Source organism: Hibiscus syriacus, unplaced genomic scaffold (assembly GCF_006381635.1).
Source record: "Hibiscus syriacus cultivar Baekdansim isolate YM2019G1 unplaced genomic scaffold, ASM638163v2 tig00110383_pilon, whole genome shotgun sequence".
In the NCBI taxonomy this organism is placed as follows: domain Eukaryota; kingdom Viridiplantae; phylum Streptophyta; class Magnoliopsida; order Malvales; family Malvaceae; genus Hibiscus; species Hibiscus syriacus.
Window position 1 is genome coordinate 1451807 of NW_024062714.1, and position 21454 is coordinate 1473260.

Consider the following 21454-nt stretch of genomic DNA (forward strand, 5'->3'; position numbering starts at 1 on the left):
AATAGTCGAGTTAGCTTTCCCGATGGAGGATTGCTGATTTCAAGATTTCTTTTCGAGTTATGGAAGTTTCTCTAATTAATTAATTGGAAGTAGATTAATTAAATTTCAATAAATGGATAATATTTTTAACTTTATATTCGATTCACGAATTCCACCTTTTACGACAACGTGTAAGCGATTCTAGTACCAATTTTGGTCGTCGTGGGGGTGCTCACCCTTCCCTATACGTAACCGACTTCCGAACCCGTTTTAATCGAATCTTTGATAATGCAGGCCAATTATGTCTTATAAACTGATTTTTCTTAAAATTATTTTAAAAGACGTTTTTATATATTCGACCTACCTAACCCAAAGGTCGATGGTGACTCCTTTTCATTTTAATTCCAATTAAATTCAAAACCGACGAATTTTTCAAATGAAAGTCATAACTGTTTTTTTAAAACAATAAACAATTATTCCGCCGAAAAATGATTACAACATTTGGAAATTCAAATTTCTAATAATAAGAGTAAAAGACAAAGGAATAGAATACCAGTGCTGGTACAAGAGTCGGCTACGTGGACGACTCCGCCGTTGTAGGTGACTCTAGTGATAGTTGTGCACATTGAGTGAGAGGCGTTCAAGACCATTTTCAGATCCATTTGGTTCTTATTTTCCTTTGATCGTCTCTTCCCCCAAACCCTAAATTATAATCCAAACTCTGCTTCAAATTGTTTGAAGACCCTTCCTCAACAATATCAACAGAGAGAATAAATACAACTCACCTCCACTTCCAATAAAACTCCTTTTCCTCTCTTACCTGTCCCTCCACCACCACCATTTCCAAGAACTTCTGGAGGGAATGAAAAAATAGCTTAAGGGGAAAAAATGAAAAAGGGTAAAAGGGGCGTGCGATTTAAAAACTGTAAATTTACGGCGTTTGTAAACACAAGCACCACTAAAGTACGAGTCTTTAGCGGGGTTTGTATAAAAATGCCACTAAAGTATAGTCTTTAGTGGCGTTTATATGAAAACGCCACTAAAGTATGAATATTTTCTAAAAACACCGCTATAAACCCATTTTGCTGTAGTGACTATACAACATCTAAAGACAGGATGATAAGATGTGGATTGAAGAATTTATGATCATTGTCTGTTCCGTCAAAAGAGGCTAGAAATCACTTATTTGGCTCAAAACTAAGAGTTGTAATTTGATTTGGCTCAAAAGCAATGACTTTGGATACAATTTTAAAAGCGGTACATAGATTGATGAACAAACAATAGGAGCTAAAGCCAAATGCTAAACAAAGCAAAACATTCTCTTAAGAGTCTTAATACAAACATAGCGAATTAACTCAAGTCATCTACCTAAATGTGTAGCTAGGCCATCAGCTGTTTCCGGAGAGAATCAATTGCCTGGCCAGCGATTATTTCATACATTCTTTCCGTGGGGTGAACAGCATCCCAGAATACATATTTTGATGCATCAGCGCATGTGCTCATGCCTTTGCATGTATCTCCATACTCCACGGTCCCCGTCCCGCAACACCCTTTTGAAGTCTCAATCAAACCTGTCAATTTTCATTTGTTTTCCCCGTGCAAGTTAATTGATATTACCAGTTTATCTTCTGCATCTCTAAACCAAAAGGGATAATTTAAAAGCTAACCGTATTTTTTGGGGTTGTTGACAGCATCCCGAAAGATGCCATAAGCATCAACGTAGCCGATTTTCATCCCTAATGTTTTCCTGGCGACATCCAACTTCAGCTGTAGCTTGGAATTGAATGATGAGGAGAAATTGTTGTACTTCTCCACGCATGTCTTCTGATTCATTAGAGTCTTGACAAGGGGCATACAACCGAGGGCAGGCACCCCAACTACCACTAATCGTGTAACTCCAAGACCGTGCATCGTCTGTAACAATAAAAAAGCTGTAACTCTTGCAACTAATGGAATGTTAATTCTGACTATTAAGATATAATATGGCAGTAGCAGAGAAACAGGGAGACACCTTAACGTGGTCAGACATGCAAGAGGCCAAGTAATTTTGGTACTGTTCCAAAGTATACTGCTTGGGGCGAATGGGTTCTAAGTAGTAGTTTTCAAGAAAGTCATTTGTGCCCATACTCAACACAGCTACTGAATTCTTTATAATATTTTCTGCTTTCCCCGCTCCAACCAATCGCCTCAACCGCATCTTATATTCCCTGAAATACTCCAGCTGCTTGGAAAGCGGCAGGACATTCTGTTTCCCCAACAAAAACAAAAGGGAAATATAATATATAAAATATATACATATATGTGCGTTTACTTTGAAATGAGAGGGGCAGATGTTAAAGACTTACAGAGAGATTGGCAGTGAGCTCATCATAACCAGAAGCAGCTGATGCGAAACTAACACCATGTAAGATATCAACAGGTCTCAATCTCTTGTGAAGGAAGGGTCGAATTGCCTTTGTGTAACCCAAAGCTTCAGCTGATCAATTATTAGCAGAGGTCGTTATCAATATTTATTGACCAAATTTTCCTTTTGTAGGCTTTGACATCGAAGATAGATTCGACAGATTAAACTAATCATGCATGAAAAATGGAATATTTGTTTTGTTTTCACTGCTTTTGAATTGAAAAAGATGTTTGGCCAAAGAAGATCCAAAGTGATCAATTGAATAATTAGCTCCAAACAGTAATAATACGCCGCTTCTCATTAGCTGCAATCATACACTTCATCTTATTAAGTTGTGTCTTACTAATTTTTTAATAATCGAATGGTTTAAATCTTGATTATAGTTATTTTAAATATTTAAATAATCATTTTTTATAAAAAATATATATATTTAAATTTATTTGATGTTCTTAAAATATATTTTTACATTTTTAGTAATAATAATTTTTTAAAAATAAGAAATTGAAATTAAAAAATTAATAAAAATAATTTTAATAGTACATAAAAAGTATGGTTTAACATATTAAAATATGACTTGTAATTGAACCAACAATATGGAAAAGGTTTTACACAATACTGCCTATCGGAGCCAGGATTTCTTGTACCACGACAAGCACTATATTTACATCGTAGTTCTATTTTGTATATTCATTTTACTCATCTTTACTGTGTTTTTTGTTTCATTTCACATTAATTAGTGAAATCTTTTTTTTTTGTTAGTGCTTAGTATACTTGTAGGATTTATATCATAATTCAAATATTATTAATGAAAAAATGATAATTATAGCATGACATATCAAGGTGTGGGCAAGGGATATGTGCAGAGATATGGCAGTGAATTACCAATAAAATCAGTGGCTAGCCTTCCATTGCTGAAGCGTCCAGTTGGGCGGCCTCTGAAGAAGTCTTTCCCATAAGGTAGGAAATTACCCTTCATGGACGTCGCGATATAGTTGTTGTTGCCCGGATCAACGCTCGAGTCTCCGAATACTACTACACAAGTCACGTTGAATCTAGTTGCCAGTAGCTTCACTTGTTTGTTATCTATACCTCCTGTGAGCAGCGGCATAACAGCAGCCAAGGCTACTACCAAAACAACTGCTCTCGTCACCATTTTTTGAGCTATCCTGTATCTGGGCAGATGAAGCTTGGAAAGAGAACACGCCCCTTTTAGAGAATCAACTCTGGAATGTTTCTCTTTCGCTGCTGTATTTCCGGTCTTAAATAGGCCTCAGATGGGCTGGTTTGTGTTGGTTGAAACATTTAACTGCATCCTCCAAACTCTGGAGAACTGCTAGGCTGCAAACTAATTGCATTAAAGATTGACGTGTAACAGTTACAGTCGTAAAACTGTAGAAGTAGTGAAGTTGATCGTGTATATCCTATTATTTTGACCGCATTGTTAAGTTTCCACTCGGTGGAAAACACGTTGCAGCCTTGCAGGAGATGAATATGTACGTGTCGGAAGGGTTGTAATCGAGTGCATATCATGTCTTAAGAAGATTTTTGAGTATATAAGTCTACTAAATTAAAGTTGGTATATTATATTTTATGTTCGATTAAAGTTGATATATAATTTTGCCTTTAAACTGATATTTTTAATAATAATTAAAAAAATTGTTAGAATACTTAAATTTAAATCAAACTACTTGAACTTAACTTTAATGAAATTACAAATCAAATCCAAATGACTTGCATGCACATACTTCGTTTACAACTTAGAAATTTTTATAATAAAAAAAATCGATTTTAAACCTATGTCCATTGTATCGAATGTATCTATTTTAAGCAAAATAAAGATCGAGCTTTGGGGGTTGACAAGATATCATGAGTAATTAATATTTGAAAACTGGAAATGAAGACTATTGGGTGGTTCTTATTCGCCATGCCAAATTAGACAACCAATCAGCATGCAAAATGATCATGTGCAGATTTAATGAGCGCGTAGATATAGATAGTGTACAATATTTAATGTGTACATGATATTTATAGTGCTTATGAAAGAGCATATTAAATAATTAAATCGGACTCATTGATTGAATATGTAGTATATTAATAAGTAATATTATTTTAATTTCAATTAACATTAAATTTTGAGATAATTAATTTTAAATATTTTTTCCAAATAGAAAAATAATTAAAGTAGACCCTCCTCCCAAAACATATTATTTAAATTTCCATGTGGATCCGTTGAAAATATTAAAAAACGGGGAACAGTTTGAAAAGTTGGGTATGTAGTGGTTGACATAGACATACCGGCAACGCGTAACACAAATACATAACCAAATATGTTGGCTCCAGATCATTTAATTTCCATGCCCAAAATGTCGGATTGGTTTTAACTAGAATGTAGATTATTGATTGCATTTGCGGTACTCTCCAATTCGTCAAGTCAACTATCATTATACGATTGTTATTACTGAAAAACATTTAATTGATGGCTTAAATTGTTTTTTTAAATTGATTTCAATAATAACAATCAACAAGTTTAAATTTTTTAAATAAATATTATTTCAAATTATTTTTTAAAAGAAAAATTAGTATAAAAAAAATAGTTAAACTATAACTCTTTTCTCATTTAGGTGTCTAAACCCTTTTCTGGTCAATCTAAATGCCTAACGTTACAACCATTACTATTTTAAGTGTTTCGGCCTTAACGGTCGTTAAAAAATTTCAATAAATAAAACATGTCATATTTATATAATTTTAAAAATTTTATTTTAAATAAAAAAACTTAAAAGTATAATTAAAAATACCTAAAATTTTCTCAAATCTTAAAAAAATCAAAACTTTGAAAACCCTAATTCCAATTCCTATACCTACGTCGACTGTCTTTTTTGCCGCCATTGTCATCGATCGAACTTTCACCCAACGATAAAACATCGACGACCCAGAACATGGCGACACCCACGTCTCCCAATGTTAAAAAAACTTTGAAAATTTGTGACTCACATGATCCGACGACAATCGCAACGGTAATGATAACGACGATTGACAAGGGAGACAATAAGGGCGGAAATGACGGCGATGGTCATGGCTGATAAGGGAGATGGTAATGTTAAGATTAGGGAATTGAGTTTTTTTCTTTATTTTTTTGTAATTTTAGGGAAATTATGATTTTTTTTCAAATATAATAATATTTTTAAGTTTTTTAAAATAAATTTTTTAAAATTATCTGAATGTGACACGTATCACTTAATTTAACAAAACTTTTTAACTGTCGCTACGGTCGATACACTTAAAATAATAATATATTTATAATGTTTGACACCTAAATTGACTCTCAAAAAATTACACACATAAATAAGAAAAGAGATAGTTTAGATATATTTTCATATTAAGCTTAAAAAAATAATAATAACAATCAATAATCTACCTTCTTGGTTTAAATTGAAAAAAAAAATCATAATAATATTCAGATGATATTAAATATTTTTAAATTAGATTTTATGAAATCAAAAAGTCAAAAACCAGTCCATCCATCTCCAACCGAAACAGCTGTCTATCTTTTCGGTTTTGTGATCCAAGATAAATGACGAACGGAAAATATTGAATTTTGTGCTTATTTCGTATTGATTGGCCATACACTGAATGGATTGAATTTTTGGCTGCAAAAGTAGTTGCTTTTAATGCTGTTTCCACTGTTCCTATTATCATAATGTGTCTAGTTATTCCACCCATACAAATAATAAGGTGTGAACATCAAGAAAAATTCTGTTCATGAATCATTATATTAATGACACAAACTCATCAAGTATTAGAAATTATTCCCCTGATGTAATTTATAAGTTAATGGAATATTTTGATAAAAGCAACATATGATATTAGCATGGATGATTGGATGTTTAAGAGGAGCTTCTAGATGGATAATGAGAGACATGTCAACTACGTTGATTAATAAGTTGAGCAATTCGTAAGTAGTTTGAATTCGACTTAATCAATACTCGGTTAAAACTTGATTTGGGTTAACTTGACTCGAATTCGATTCGAGATTTTAACGAGTTGAGATGTGGAAAGTCTAACTCGACTCGATAAATTCACGAACAGTTCTTTATTTATTTTTATAAACTTTTATAACTTCGTAGTTTGGTGATTGCATGAGATAATGAATGAAGTGAAGAGATGTTGATTTCTTTATTTTTAGGATTGATTGTGTTGTGGAACTTTCTTTTTCAAGAATGTTTTTAATATGTTAGTTTGATTTATTTATGGATTGTTATTTGGTTTAAATATGTTAGTTTGATATATTTGTAGATTGTTACTTTGGAGTTTAGACTCTGAAATTGTTTCATACACTCTTTTAATAATTTTTTGGTTAATTATGTTTATATTAAGTTCTATATAGTATTAATAGATTTTACCTATAGTTTAAAAAACAAGGTAAAAGTTCCAATGAGTTTAATGAGCAACAAACTTAGCAGGCAGCGAATTGAGTCGAGCAACAAGTATATTTAAAGAGCATGAGTCGAACAAGTTTTAACGAACTTAACGAGTAACGAGTCGAGTAACAAATTTTTTTAACGAGCATTGCCCAACTCGTGATCGACTCACTCGATAAGCACCCCTAAGATGAACCCAATAAACTGAGTTCTCTGCATTAACTACTTAATAGATAAATAAGTAGATAAATAGATAAATAAATGGTTCATCTAACTAATCCCGTCTTGATTTTCTTATTTCAAAGTATGAAAAACAAAAATAAAAAGAATGATAGACCAACAGTTATGCAATGCCATTTTTCTTGTTTATTTTTAAAATTTCCTGCAAAAAGTTTTAGATAAAATCACATGTGCATGTGATAAAAATATATTATCTCAATAAACAATAATTCTAATTTAAAATTCGTTAAATAAAGGAACCGTTTCATTTACAACCAAATTGCCAAACATAATTTTCACACACAATTATACTCTATTATTCCAGAAGAAATAAGCTTCAAGATTATTCGTTGCATATATCATACATATATCGAACAACTTTCTCACTATTCAATACCCAATAATACACAAACATATATAACTATATAAAAGACATGATACGTGCATAAACTCTAGTGATCTTGGTGATAAAGAAATTATTGTTATTTCTTAAGGTCTTAGGTTCGAGTACCAAAAATACCAAGAGTACAAGTGTTCAATGCCAAATGGTTAAAAATATTCTTTGAACGGATAATACCTTGTAATTGATCGATTAATTTAGATTAAATACTTAAAGATTGAATATATTCTAATCCATCTTATTTCATTCATAACATTTGCATTCTAATCAATATGCATACTTAAAAAATTTATTATAACCATCTCACTAGACCAAATAATTATTATTGATTGATCACATTATTTATTTTTTCCCTTTTAAATTAGTTTATAAAGAGGAAATTATAACATAACATGAATAAAGAGCATTAATTATTTCGGTTATTTTTAATTTAATGGTAACTCTACTAAATTCCTTTCTCCAACTTTTATGTTGAGATAATTAAAATAAATAAATAAAAACAATACCATTGATGGGTAATATCTCCCGTTTCCGAAGTCCCATGCTCTTAGGGGATTAAATTCTGTATACATTCACAAAAGCCTACAAAACCCCAACCAATAAAGGAGAAAGAGAGAGAAAAAGCAACAAGCTTCACATGTGCATACTACAAACTTTCCTTTTCTCTCCATGTCTTCTTCCCCTTTTGACACCAATGGAGCCCATTTTGTCCATAGCTGCTGAGAAGGCCTGGAAGAACTTTGCCTTGTCCTGACCCAAAGATTGGACTATAGGCTTGGTCCTCGGGTCCAAAAATAGACCTTGGTCCGATGCTAACAAGCCCAATTTGCTCTGTAAATTTGCATAATAAGCATGGTCGAATACGAATGGGGTGGTGACATCAAATGGAGCCACAATGTCAACATTGCCACCAGCTTGTGGGCATGACATTTTCAGGGCCTTTACTAGCCTTGGATCAATGGAAGGATCAGCCTGCTTGGTGCCTTTATAATTGTAGAGTCGTTGCAAAAAGTTGTTGCAGTGGGCAAAGCCGATAGTGTGTGCACCCGAGAGCACAACCAGGTCCTGGACACTTAACCCCTTTGAGCTAAAGAGTTTGATCAGTTGATCGACGGTTGAATTCGCATGTGGGAGGTTGTAGGGCACCCTGGATGCCATTGATATTTTCCCATCCCACCTTCCTTTCTTCACCTGATAATAAGGTCCCCCAGCCTGGAACCACACATTAAATATTACTTAAAATTCCCTGCTTGTTAGTATTTTAAGAGGAATAATAAAACCAACAGATTCAAGTGTCTTAACATTGATAACGATAAAATCTCTGGATAAAAAAAGAGTGAAAATGGTTGAACTAACCAAATGGATAAAATCTCTGGCTGCAATTGCAAGAATATCAGCGCAGGAAACAATGCCGGGACATTTGCTCTCCACCAAAGTCTTGGCTCTCGTTATTGTATCAAACCCTTCTCTTCTCAGGTCCTTGTTCTCCTCTGCATCTTTCTCAGCTAGTAATTTACTTCCAGGCTTTGTTGCTATAAGGATAGACGCATCGCAGCCCTACAAAATATAACAATAATCCATGCAAAAAAAAAAAATTGATCAATCGTCTGCCAAATCTTATCTGGCTGGAAATCCATAGAGCATTGTAGCGTTAATGCTGATATTTTCTAATTAGCATTACTTCTATAAAGCAGTCATGGAAGAAGAGGCGAATAGTGGCAGGTGCAGAGACGGGGGCTTCTTTGAATTGTTGGGAGGTGATGGAGCTGATGTGCTGCTCGACTTGAGGGCAAGATTTTGCATAGTAATTGACAGAAATCTGGCGTGGGCGGCGTTTGACATTGGCTTTGATGGCTAGGCAGCAGGGTGAGTTTATGGTTACAAAGAAAACGATGAAGAAGCAAGTGAAAACGAAGAAAGAAGAAGACGGGGATAGGACGGGCATGATTGTAGTCTGTTTGGTCGGCAGCTTAGGACAAATAATGCAATAGTAGTGGAGAATAAAAAAGTGTTAGCCAAGGTGTAAATATGCTTGGAAATTGGAATGGGACAAATTGCCTCAACCATAAATGAAGATTATCAACTCCTGTGAAGCCCAACCGCACATGAATGGTAGGGAAAAAAAGGATTTCAGGTAGTAATAGATTGCCCTTTGACTCTAGTTTGGTTTATGACTAGAAATATAAGGTAAGGATCTGCTTAATCATAGCCATTTTAGAAACCAACAACAGCTATGACCATGATTCCTCACGGGCTTGTACAATGATTAAAATTACCTCTTACATATACTTATAAGAAGGCAATATTATTGGTGAATACAAAAATAAAAGGCTTGGTAAAAGCAGTGAAGCTGATGGGTGGAGAGTACTGAACCCCACTGGCTAACTGAAGTTTGAGTTCTTAAATGCAAAGCATGTGCAAACGAGGGAAATCATCTGATCATAATAACTCTCTTGACAAGCAAATTGATCAATTCAGAGCCATTTGCTTTTTACTCCTCCCTCTCTCTATATAAGGTATGCGTCAATTGCTATTTTACTTACCCTTTTCATTCATATCTTAAGTGGAAGTAACCTTTTCCCTGTGACCCTATTTAGGGATGGCAAAAAAATCCGAACCCGACGGGGAAAACCGAAAACCGAATTAAACGGGTCGGGTTCGGGGATGATAAACGGGGACGGGGACGGGGACGGGGAAAACCCATTTATTTTAAACGGGGACGGGGACGGGGACGGGTTTGGTAATCCCCGCCCCGATTACCCGATTACCCGCCCCGATTACCCGCCCCCGATACCCGACCCGATAAATATTAAAAATAATTATTTATATATATATATATAATATTAATAAATTTAATTTAAATAAAAAATATATATTTATATATTTAATTTAAATATATATACCCGGCCCGATTCTCGGCCCAATACCCGACCCAATACCCGGCCCAATACCCGTTTAAATAACCGTTTATGCTAAACGGGGATACCCGTTTCCCCGCGGTTTTCCCCGATTACTCGACGGGGATCCCCGTTTAAATCCCTGCGGTTTTTTAAACAGGGATGGGTACCGATTTTTTAAACGGGGACGGGGACGAGAGGACCAATACCCGGCCCGAACCCGGCCCGTTGCCATCCCTAACCCTATTAAAAGCTGCTTGCACCATCTCACGCGCAAATTCCTTTTTTTCCTAGTATTGTTTTATGCACACCGAAATATACCAGGCAAAGGTAAATAGTTCTTACCTTGGGTTTGTAGATTTGAATATGGATTTGAGACATCATGCTAATAAACTCGATTTCCCTTAAATTATTTCATGTATTCAAATGGCCATCCTGTTGCTGGAGAATTTTTACTACCCAGATTTTGGCACATATAAATCAGGTTTTCTGTTCTAGAGAGTTGGGTGAGACTACAAAGCCAAAAATTTATGTCTGCAAATACAAATCAGGCGTGTCATTGTGGCTCACATGTGTACATAAACAGTATAAAATGGATAGTTAACTGCAGAATTCTGCTGCTTTTAGTTACCTTGCTTTGATAGTTAATCTGGTCCAGTTCTAACTTCCAGATAGTGACCTCTGATTACAGTTTTAAAGTCAAACTTTTCATTTAAATAAAAAACTAAAAAACGCTTATGAATATCATGGGTAACTGAGCTTGCTGGGACTTTTCCAGTCAAAAACAAAGAAGCCAAGGTCTGGAGAGAAAACTGTGTTCTGGATTATTGAAAAGACAGAATTGAAACATTTTTTATTCATTTAATCAATAGGAAATTTCAGAACAAGGAAATGTGAAAGAAGTAATTGTTTATTAATTACACTCTTAATTGGATTCGGTTTGTCTGTCACTGTTTGTTGGTGGCCTCCATGCAAAGACGACACTTTTGGTGGGCTAACAACCAGTTTTTTACTTTATATCAGCACTGTATTTCGGCGGATTTGAATAATTTTTAGACCACACCCAATCAGCTTCCATTATTACAGACAATGAAGAACCAAGGAATTATTTTTTTTATCTTTTATTTTTCTAAATAATGGATTAATTTCTTTTTAACCGATCAATTATATTATCCATATAATTTTTAGAGGTAATATATATATATATATATATATATATTAAATTTAGGTATCCATAATCTCTTTGAAATGCCATCAACAGAAAATAAACATTAAAATTGAAAATATAGTTCGTTCTTATTTGCGTGCAACTTGAGAATGTTTATTATAGATAGATTTTGAGAATTTCGTTTTAGGCCTAAATATAGTTCAGTTTCCAGAGATAGGTCTTGCACAGCCCAATTCATAATATTTTCCAGTGGGCTAGAACCACTGTCTATAACATACTCGCGTTGCATTTTATTTCCCGAACGCTGGTTTTTATTTTCAGCGGGGTACACTGTGCTTCGCTGGTTTTGACCCGAGTTTTTGGCGCGTTGCATTTGCACATAGGGTGTTTGATAAAATCACCCACCGAATCAAGTTTGAGCTGAGTCGATTCCGCACCTGAGAACTCAAAACAATGCAACGGTTAACATCAAGAGTCACCGCAACCGCGAAAGTTTGCTCGTTGCTGAGAACTATCCTCATTAATGAAGCACCATCTTCTTCTTCTTCTTCTTCTTCTTCTTCTTCTTGGCTTCCAAGCCGCTGCTTCTCTACTTTCTCTGTGCAGGAACGTGCTAAAACCCCAGGAAAAGTAGCGATCCCAGGAGATTTATTGAAATGGGGTTCGCTTGGGTTTTGCAGGACTTTGAGATTTGCATCAGGGTTTAAGCCTTTAGAACCCAAGCCGTTGGATTCCATCATGGATTTGAACAGAGCAAAGAACCGTTCACCTGAGGACCTTGCTTCCATTTGGGATGATGTAATGTACCCAATTACTGAACTTCTTTTTCCCCCTTCATTTTTTATGTTGTCAATATGAAAGAACAATTTGATTAAGCAAAATTTTTATGTTCAGTATCACTTGGGAAGAGGTCATATTGGGTTGACCATGAAGGCAAAGCTTTACCGTTTGTTGGAACAAAGAAGCTCGGATTGGTAATTCATTTGATTCCATTGTTTATGCTGTTACATACACGTTGCTTTCTTTCATAATTCTTGCTAGTCTCACTTCTATCTGCTTAGCAGCCGCTATTTTGTCGTTCCTTTGTGGAGAGGAAGTGGTTATACAACAATGTTTGCTCAAGGTTTGTTCTTATATAGGTAGTCTTCGATATTTTTTCGTTTTGGTCTTATGACGTTTGATTTGTTTTGTTCTGATTTAATTCTCTTGTTTGTGATCAATTTAACCTACGATACAACCTGGGAAAATGTTCTCTTTACTAAAGTGGTCATAATCATGTTATGGTTTTTTGAATCATGCTTGTGGTAGAAATTAAAACAGTAAGGCGTGTATTAAGAAACAACATAGTATCAGTTTCGAGTCACAATTATTAAGTAGTATTCTCATACTGTTTGAATCAGGCAAAGAGTCATGGCTTTTGCTGTTAGAAAAGAGCATCAGAAATGTCTTTCTGCAAGAGTTTCAATCTATTGGCCATTCTTATGCTTGCATGGATGATTAACTGGAGTTTAAGAGACTTTTTGGCTGCTGATTTCCAAATTTCTGATGAACTCATAGGAACCAGGAATCCTATTAGGGTTATTTGCTATAACGAACAATACTAAATACCAATGTGTTATAAGTTACGCCCCTCGTTAGGATATTTAGATTGCATATGCTGATGAAGCAAACAACAAATTTTATATTTTTCCATGAACTTGTTAGTTTGCTTAAATGTTTATCCAAAATTTTCTTGCAGTGCAATTGCCATACATGCTTTTCACCGGTCTTGAAGATTACAAAGCAAGGGGAACCCAAGCATCTCCTTACTTCACTGCAACCTTTTATACAGACTTTGCGGAAAGCAAGGACTTGGTACTTATTCGTGGAGATATTGTTTTCACCAGCAAGCTTACTGATGAGGAAGCAAAGTGGCTCCTGGAAACCACTCAATCTTTTTATCTGAATGATGTGAGGTACAAGCTAGTTGAATGTTTCAATAAAGAACCCCGTGATTTTGAGTTCAAGGATGTGTTACGAGCTTTAGACATGCCTATTTTTTAACTTCTTAAAATGATAGTCCCTGAACTGCTATGCTTCATTTGTAAGAATTTGGAAACAATAATGTTTCCAGTAAGTTTTATGCAATTACTGGTGGTGTTAGCAGATGTTCAGGGTCTGCCTTGGTTGTACTATTATTTCATCTAATAAATTTTTAGGCACTCTTTTCCTCCTTTCTTTCTCCTTCATGTTACTTTCATAACATGGAGGGTGAAAAAGGGGGTTTTTAATGAGGCCTAATCTTCTATCAAAAAAAAATAATAATAATGTTTCCAGCAAATGTCATGCTTGACAGTTTCTTGTTTCATTTTCAAGAAAATATTTAAATCCTCCACTGGAGAGAGGATGGTCTTGAGATAGATTATGTAGAATGTGGTCATTACATTATAATTTACAGCCTGTAAAGTTGTCACATTCTAACTTCGTGGAGGTGAATTGAAAATGACAAGAAAAGTACTTCATCTAGTCGTACAAGAGTAGCATCTTACATTTAGCTAGACATCTGGTGTTACTAGGAAAGGTGCATTATTCTGGAAACGATTAACTAATATAATTTTCAGGGATTGAACATGAACTAAAGCTATCAATAAAAACTCGGCCAATGATAGATCCTTGAATTTCAGTACCATTAATTTATTTAATCTTTTAATTTTGTTTTATGTTTTTCTGTCAGCCATAGATTAGGGACCTCTAATGTGATTGCTCCAGGGACCTCTAAACTCAGGGTTGGACTGGTGCTCCTGCATTCAAGCTATGAACATTGTGTAGATTAAGATGACCGCCGTGACCGACCACATTTCTGTGGTGGTTTCAAGAATATCCATGTCGAGTCCTCGGACGTTGCCGGAATTATCACTGACAACCCTGATGTTGCATCTGGCTGAGTAAATTGCACGTGATCTGCTCTCGTAGCTGATATAGTTATGTCAACGACAGCTGCATCATAATTCTTCCATTGGTTTTGGTACGCAAGCAAAAAGAAAACAAAAACCTCACAAGAGACAAAATTATAGAAACAAGAAAACTGAACTAGAAGCAAATCGTCCTGGCTATTCTCACAGGTTTTTTCACATCACTGTTTAAGTGAAAACAAGACCGAGCCTAAATTCGATATCTTATAGACGTAATATCCTATAAAAGTATAATTGAACTATTAAAAAAATACTAAGGAAAACAAATAAAGTAAATTAACATAGGAAGACAAAAAGATTGAGAAACATGAATTGAAAGAAAAACGGATATTACCTTGCTATGGACTTCGTTAACAAGTTCATCATATTAATATGAGCCATTGTGGCGATCAAATCGATAAGGTAGATCATAACCTAGCACGTTATTATTTGCATTTAGGTTATTATGGAAAGAAAATTTTATGAAAGAAAATGCTGTTATTGTAATATTATAGATAAATGTTATTTAGATATCCTTTTAAGCCAGATAATGTTAATGCTCAGTTTGGGAGATAAGTGCAAGATATTGAGTGCTTGTTATAAAGAAAAAAATTCAAATATGTAATTTATCTTGGAAAAATAAAATAACAAAATGAGCTTTGAATATATCTGAAAAGGAATATTATTCATACTTCTAAAGGAACCAAATACCCCGATGATCCGCCTTCCTTTCGCACTTCGGCAGCACCAATGGATGCGCTTTCCATTATAGGGGGAGCCGTGGATTGAAAGCCGCTGCACAATTCTTTATCCTCTAGCGCCTGAACTGTCGATTCAGCCTCGGTACGACATATGGGGCTCGTTGTATGTGATCCCAGCCACGTATCTATACACTCCACATGAAGCATGTGCTTACAAATTGGTAAAAGCCCGACTGTGGAGTCTTCCGTGATGGTTCCCAAACAAACTGATCGAGCACTCTGTGGGCTCGTCATGGACGTTAACCTGGCCGGTGGTTAGCTTGTATGTGAACATTAACAATGACACTATAACCAAATGGTCGAGCCCTGACTTCGGTGGCTCGAAGACGGAACTTTCATAAAACGCTGCAATTTGAGTTCTCCGGAGATTAAAGGCGGCACGCATCTCAGAAGATACCCTGTGTAGAGTTGGAGCAAGACTATAATCATCACAACTACAAATAAAGAGGCGATTACCGCGAGCATGATGTTGCGACTGACATCAAATTCTTTATTATCATAATCTTCTGAACCCATAGTTGCTTAGTTTTCTCTTCTGAGAAAGGGTGTGTTGTTTAACTTAGCTAATAAATGCGTAATAAAACGACGAAGTCAGCTTGAACAACGACGTAAGCTAATAAATCCACGTTAAGTAGGGAATTCTGATCGTCCGTTCTGTTCAAAACAGTTCCAAGATAATCTACGTTCGATTTGATATTGTTGAGGTCCCGTAGCTCAGTTGGTTAGAGCGTTGGTCTTATGAGCCGAAGGTCGCGGGTTCGAGCCCCGCCGGGACCAGTTTTTCATTGTTGGTTGATTTTTCATTATCTTCCTTCAATTTGGTTCTATTTTCTTCAATAAATAAATAACCGAACCAACACGAGAAACTCCCCAGTTCTTCATAATTCACATCAGTTGTTTAGCCCTTGATTGATGAAAAAACGATAATTAAAAAAAAAACAATCTTTTAAATATAATTTCCTTTTCCATTACACCAGCTTTTGATTCTTTGTGAGACAAAAACTAAAATAAACAGAAGACATACATAACAAGAGATAGGAAAAAGCTGGTAAATGGGCCATGACAATGCGCATTCCATATCAACCTTTAATTATTTTCTTTTCCCTGATTTCAGGCTTTCTTTCTTCTTAACTACAACTCATACTATTTGTTGCCACCACATTTCCCTTTGATCTCCCAAAATCTTCTCTTCCTCCAAAACTACCTCTTTGGACAGCTTTGTTTGGTATATCCTAGCTAACTCATATTTTTGGTTCGGTTTCTTAGTGCTTCTTGTTTTGTTTGCTTTACTTTATAATAAAGGGAAAAAGGGTTATTTAGGGATGCCCCGTGATTGGGAGGAATCCTGGATGAGTCAAAATTTACAAACTAATTTATGGACTGAAAATCAAATCTTTAGTTTATGATATTATGAGGTTTATGTAGCTGCTGCAATTTTCAGCTTCTTTTTGCTAGAGGATAGGTGGGTTGACTTCGATAGTTGCATGGTTGTTCATTTGTGGAAAACCTTTCTGTTCAGTAACTACTAGTTGTTTTCCATTAAAAAATGACCCCTCTTTCAAATAAAATCAAGTTCATAGCATGAAATTCTTCTTCTTCTTCTTCTTTTTTTGAAACTTTTCTGTCGTGTTATTTTATGAAACTGATTTTTTTGTGTGCTAAATTATTCCTGTTGTTGTTTCTGATTATTTTTGCACTGGAAAATGCTGTCAGGTTGATGCTAAGCTGGGTTATGATACTTACCATCAGCAATGGGTTCTGGAAACTTGTTGAAGACAATAATAAATATAGTTAAAGATGACGGTTCAAAGCAAGTAAAGGTCGGCTTCTAAAAGCTTAATCATAAACTAAGCAATGCAACTCTCTGTTTTTTCCAGTGATAAATGATTAGTTTGCAATTTGAATCCTTTGGGTTTATATTATGCATGATCTAAACATTTTGGAAGATTGTTTCTCCCACTAGAATGGTCTTTTTTTTTAAAGCTTTTACAACTGGAAGTGTCATTGCCCATTATTCATTACCCCTTGATATCATTTGCTATTTTGTTTCCTTTATTAAGGTGACCTTTTAATTGGTCTCATCTGTTCGGCACAGGGATCTTCAGCTTGCACAAAATCCAATGGCTTCAAATGGACGAAACACCAGCGAAAGGCATCCACTAGAACAAGTTTAACTAGCAGAAATTCCAACACTCTTGGCATGCTAATTGAGGATTTAGCAGCAACACGGATTCAAACTGCATGCAGAGCCTAAAGTCCTATAAATAAGATCATAATTGGTGAATATATATATATATATATATATATATATATATGCATGTCTTTGCTTGCATTGGTGAAGCCCATGTCTAAATGATAGAACCTTCTTTTATTTCAACCCTCTAGCTCCCTCTAGCTGCAACACATTTAACTGGATTCTGTTTGTTAATGCATCATTCTCAGTTAATTGAATCATCATATTGGAGTGACCAGTGAATTTGTGAAATTCTTTCTTGAATAGGAGCAATATAGGCACTTGGTATGTGATAATCAATTGAAATCATGAACATCTGTCCAACTACCTCTCCTGTTTCCAAATTTGTTGATAAGTTGACAATGCAAGTTAAGATATATGCTCACCATTGAGTTAGTGGAATGGTTTAATAATTTCTTTTCGCATGATGCAGGCTAGAAAACAATTACGTAGATTGAAAGGTACTGTAAGGTTACAGGCTCAAACCCTAAGCGCTGTTTGGATGGGGGGAAAGATGATTACTGGAGGGAATTTTTTTTCCAGAATTTAATACCCATGTTTGGATTGGTAACGGAAGGCTGTCTTAGACAGAAGAAAATAGCAAATCAACTAAAGCTCGGGGCTAAACTACATGACATAGAGGTTAGATCATCAGCCCTGGCTCATGAGACCATGCATGGACTAAGATCTTGGCAGCATGCTTGTTAGGGCCATTAGTCTTAAACATGTGAATTCAACTAGGAATGCAATTTTAAACATCTAATGGCTGTGAATAATTAGCATCACCTTATTTTCCTAAGTATTATGTTTTACACCTAATGATCAGTATAAGTTAAAAGCTTACTAGGAATTGAGTAAAAGAAGTTTTGACACCTGGAAACATGTAGGAATGGTCATTTGGCATGCATATTGTGGTGTAGCAGCATCTACGGCAGGGATTCAAATAGCGACCGTGTCGCGGTATAACGGCCGTTATTTCACGGTTGTGGCGCCGTCCGTTACTGATATCGTCCAAAAACACGGTGTGAAACAGAATCACACCCATAACAGACGATAACGGTTGATCGCGGCTACAACGGACTGCTATTCCCGTTGCAACACCAAGCATTCAACAACAACACAACAACTTAAAAAAATGACAATTTTTATATAAAAATCAACTTACTTTCCATCAAAAAGTGAAAAAGTGAAATTCAAAGAATATATTCCATGTGGCCTGTAAAAATCAATTTACTATCCATCAAAAGTGAAAAAAGTAATCAAAATTAAAGAATCGGTACAAAATACAAATCATTCAAAACAAAAACCAACAAAAAAAACAACCCTAATTGAAATATGAAATTTTTGCTTGCAACTTAAAAAAATCTCTCAAATTTCACTGCTCCCAAACTCAAAATCAAACAAATAAATAAATAAAGCCTTCATTTTAAAGAGAATTTCATAATTTCAAGTAATCAAAACAACCAAAGGTCAGTGATTATTTTTTAAAGACTATACACAAGAATGGGTGAAGCGGTATCTAAATTTTTAATATATGAACGACTTTCTTTTCAATTAGCAAGCTCTTCATGGTTATATAATTTAATTCAAATGTCAATAGAAGTTTGACAAGGTGTAAAGTTGCCAACACCTTATGAGGTTTCAAGTGTGTATTTGGAGTCAGAATTTCAACGAGTTCGTGATTGAGTAAATGGACTGAAGACTCATTGGAAAGATTTGGGTGCAACTCTAATGTGATGGTTGAACTAACAGTTTGAACCAAATGCACATCATTAATTTCCTTGTTTATTGGAGTAAAGGAACCGTTTTCTGGAAATTCGTGGATGTATCAAGTGTTCGTAGCAGAGATGTTGAGTTCTACTACAACTTGTTAGATTCAGTTGTAGAAGAAATAGGAGAAAACTACATTGTCCAAATAGTGACTGATAATGAGGCAACAATGAAAGCCGCTGGAAAAAAATAATGTTAAAAAGAAAACATCTATATTGGACCTCATGTGAAGTTCATTGTTTGGATTTATGCCTTAAAGATATTGGAAAAAGGCCTAGTGTAGCAAAAGTGTTAGAAAAGGCTTAGAAAGTGACTTGCTTCGTATACAATCACATTTGGACTGTTTATCTAATGAAGAAGTATACACACGGAAAGCAAATACTTCGACCCGCTTTTACTTGATTTGCGACTCATTTCATCTAGCTCGAAGAGATAACAAGACAAAAGCAAGGCCTGATAGAAATGTTTAATTCAAAGGTTAATATTTTATAATTAGTTATATAATTACTTAAATATGACAACCTTTAATGATTTTATTAGTTGTAAATAATTTAAATTATATTATTTTAGTTTTTTATGAATATACAAGAATTTAAATAATCAAAATGTGAACAACAAAAGACATGGTCAGCTTATGAAGCCAAAAAGATTATTTTGGGAAAAGAATTTTGGGAAAAAAAAACAAATGACCTCATAAAAGTTTACGAGCTCTTAGTGAAAATATTGATACTTGTGGATAGTGATGAAAAACCAACAGTGAGCTTTATTTATGATGTTGTTGATAGAGCAAAACGAGCAATTCAATAAGATTGTCGATATTTCATCGAGTATGAAAAAATATTGACAATAGGTGGAATTTTATGCATTATGACTTGCATTCAATTAGTAAGATAAAACGTTTCATATAATTAAGAATTATTTTTATATTTTATTATAGATGAAATTTTATTACTCTATGCTCTAAATTATTATTATTTGATGATATTCTTATAAATCATGCTTACGTTATTTTCTCAATCCTCAATTTCAATTTGGGATAGAGCACTCTGATAATGTATTGATAGAAACAATAAAAGGTACAAGCTTGGTAATTGAAAAATTAGAACCTTCTCTTGACACTAAGTCAGAATGGTTAATCATGTTAGATTCAAATATTATTATTTGTAACTTAGTTACATAATTTTATTATTTTAAAGCTAAGTGATGGATAATATATGGCACATGTGTTCCTGAGTTACAACGATTACAATTAAAGTACTTAGTCAAACAACTTCGGCATCAAATTGCTAACAAAATTGGAGCACATTTAACCATATTCACACCAAGGCAAGAAATAGGTTGAAGTATAAAAGACTTGAGAAACTAGTGTTCACCTACTACAATATGAGGCTCCAGATTAGACATAAGAAAATAATAAGCATCGATGATATAAACACTAGTTTTAATCTTATCAACCTTGATCATATCTTTGAAGATGTTGATCAATTATCATAATAACTTCAAGAGAAAGAGAATTCATTGTTAGATGGTGAAATTGTCGGTTTGTTTTCTGTGGATACCTCAGATGATGAAACTAATGTTAACAAATCTCAACAACAAATTTTGGCTTATTCAAGTTCTAGTGAAACACAAAGTCAAAGTGGTGATGGACTTGATGGTGGTGGTTTAAGTCCAATTGATGATGATGATGATAGTGGTGGTGGTGGTAGAGATGAAATTAGGTCTTATAGTCGATATGGAAGAGAATATGGGGTTGGTATCACTAGTGGACATTTCCGTGATGGATCAAAATTTGGTGGAAATATATCTCCGAAGGCTAGAAGAAATAGAAGTAAACCTAAAGCTCTATCAAAAGGAAAGTGCAAGAAGCATACTTCTATAGGCTCTTCATCTGGTAGAAAATCAAGTTCTAGTAACCTTGGGCATAGAGATTCATCTACTAACACGCAAGGTTTTTATCCACCAAAACAACTTTCATATTTCCAGCCTTCACATGGTTATCCACAACCATATGGTTATTATCCATCATTTTCTAATTATGGTGTGTCATATCAACCTCAAATGCATCATCCTCCACCAATGTATCACCCACCTCCACCTCTCATGTATCCTCTTCAGATATATCCTCCACGTCAATTATATGAAAATCAAAGTGAAAATGTTACTTTTTTGGATATGTTTTTGGACAAAGGCCACGAGAATCAAGTCAAGAAGGCTTTCAAAATAAAGGTGAATGATCTGGACCTCTTTGTCATTTCACTAATTGGAGAAAATT

General features: G+C 34.7%; 3 protein-coding genes and 1 non-coding gene across 7 annotated transcripts; 2 read left to right on the plus strand and 2 right to left on the minus strand.

The window, feature by feature from the left end:
- Positions 1-1277: 1277 nt before the first annotated feature.
- Positions 1278-21146, minus strand: LOC120121805 (GDSL esterase/lipase At5g45950-like). The gene is made up of 7 exons (XM_039141099.1): positions 21143-21146; positions 11916-11922; positions 3266-3517; positions 2325-2455; positions 1991-2224; positions 1647-1893; positions 1278-1550 (listed from the first exon to the last, which is right to left on the minus strand). The coding sequence occupies exons 3-7, from the start codon at positions 3489-3491 to the stop codon at positions 1360-1362; spliced, it is 1029 nt and encodes a 342-aa protein (XP_038997030.1). The 5' UTR covers positions 3492-3517; positions 11916-11922; positions 21143-21146; the 3' UTR covers positions 1278-1359.
- On the minus strand, positions 8032-9447 carry LOC120121804 (peroxidase 19). The gene is made up of 3 exons (XM_039141098.1): positions 9102-9447; positions 8777-8977; positions 8032-8632 (listed from the first exon to the last, which is right to left on the minus strand). The coding sequence occupies exons 1-3, from the start codon at positions 9363-9365 to the stop codon at positions 8054-8056; spliced, it is 1044 nt and encodes a 347-aa protein (XP_038997029.1). The 5' UTR covers positions 9366-9447; the 3' UTR covers positions 8032-8053.
- LOC120121806 (ATP synthase mitochondrial F1 complex assembly factor 1-like) lies at positions 11809-19761 on the plus strand. 4 transcript variants are annotated; one of them, XM_039141102.1, is made up of 6 exons: positions 11809-12283; positions 12380-12459; positions 12550-12608; positions 13224-13398; positions 13451-13543; positions 19750-19761. In XM_039141102.1, the coding sequence occupies exons 1-5, from the start codon at positions 11939-11941 to the stop codon at positions 13509-13511; spliced, it is 720 nt and encodes a 239-aa protein (XP_038997033.1). In that variant the 5' UTR covers positions 11809-11938; the 3' UTR covers positions 13512-13543; positions 19750-19761. The 4 variants fall into 4 exon arrangements, with proteins under 4 accessions (XP_038997033.1, XP_038997032.1, XP_038997031.1 ...); XM_039141101.1 differs by having other exon boundaries at positions 13224-13543; XM_039141103.1 differs by lacking the exon at positions 19750-19761 and having other exon boundaries at positions 12062-12183; positions 12227-12283; positions 13224-13619.
- On the plus strand, positions 15880-15953 carry TRNAI-UAU. The gene has a single exon. It is a non-coding gene; the product is annotated as a tRNA-Ile (tRNA).
- Positions 21147-21454: the final 308 nt, after the last annotated feature.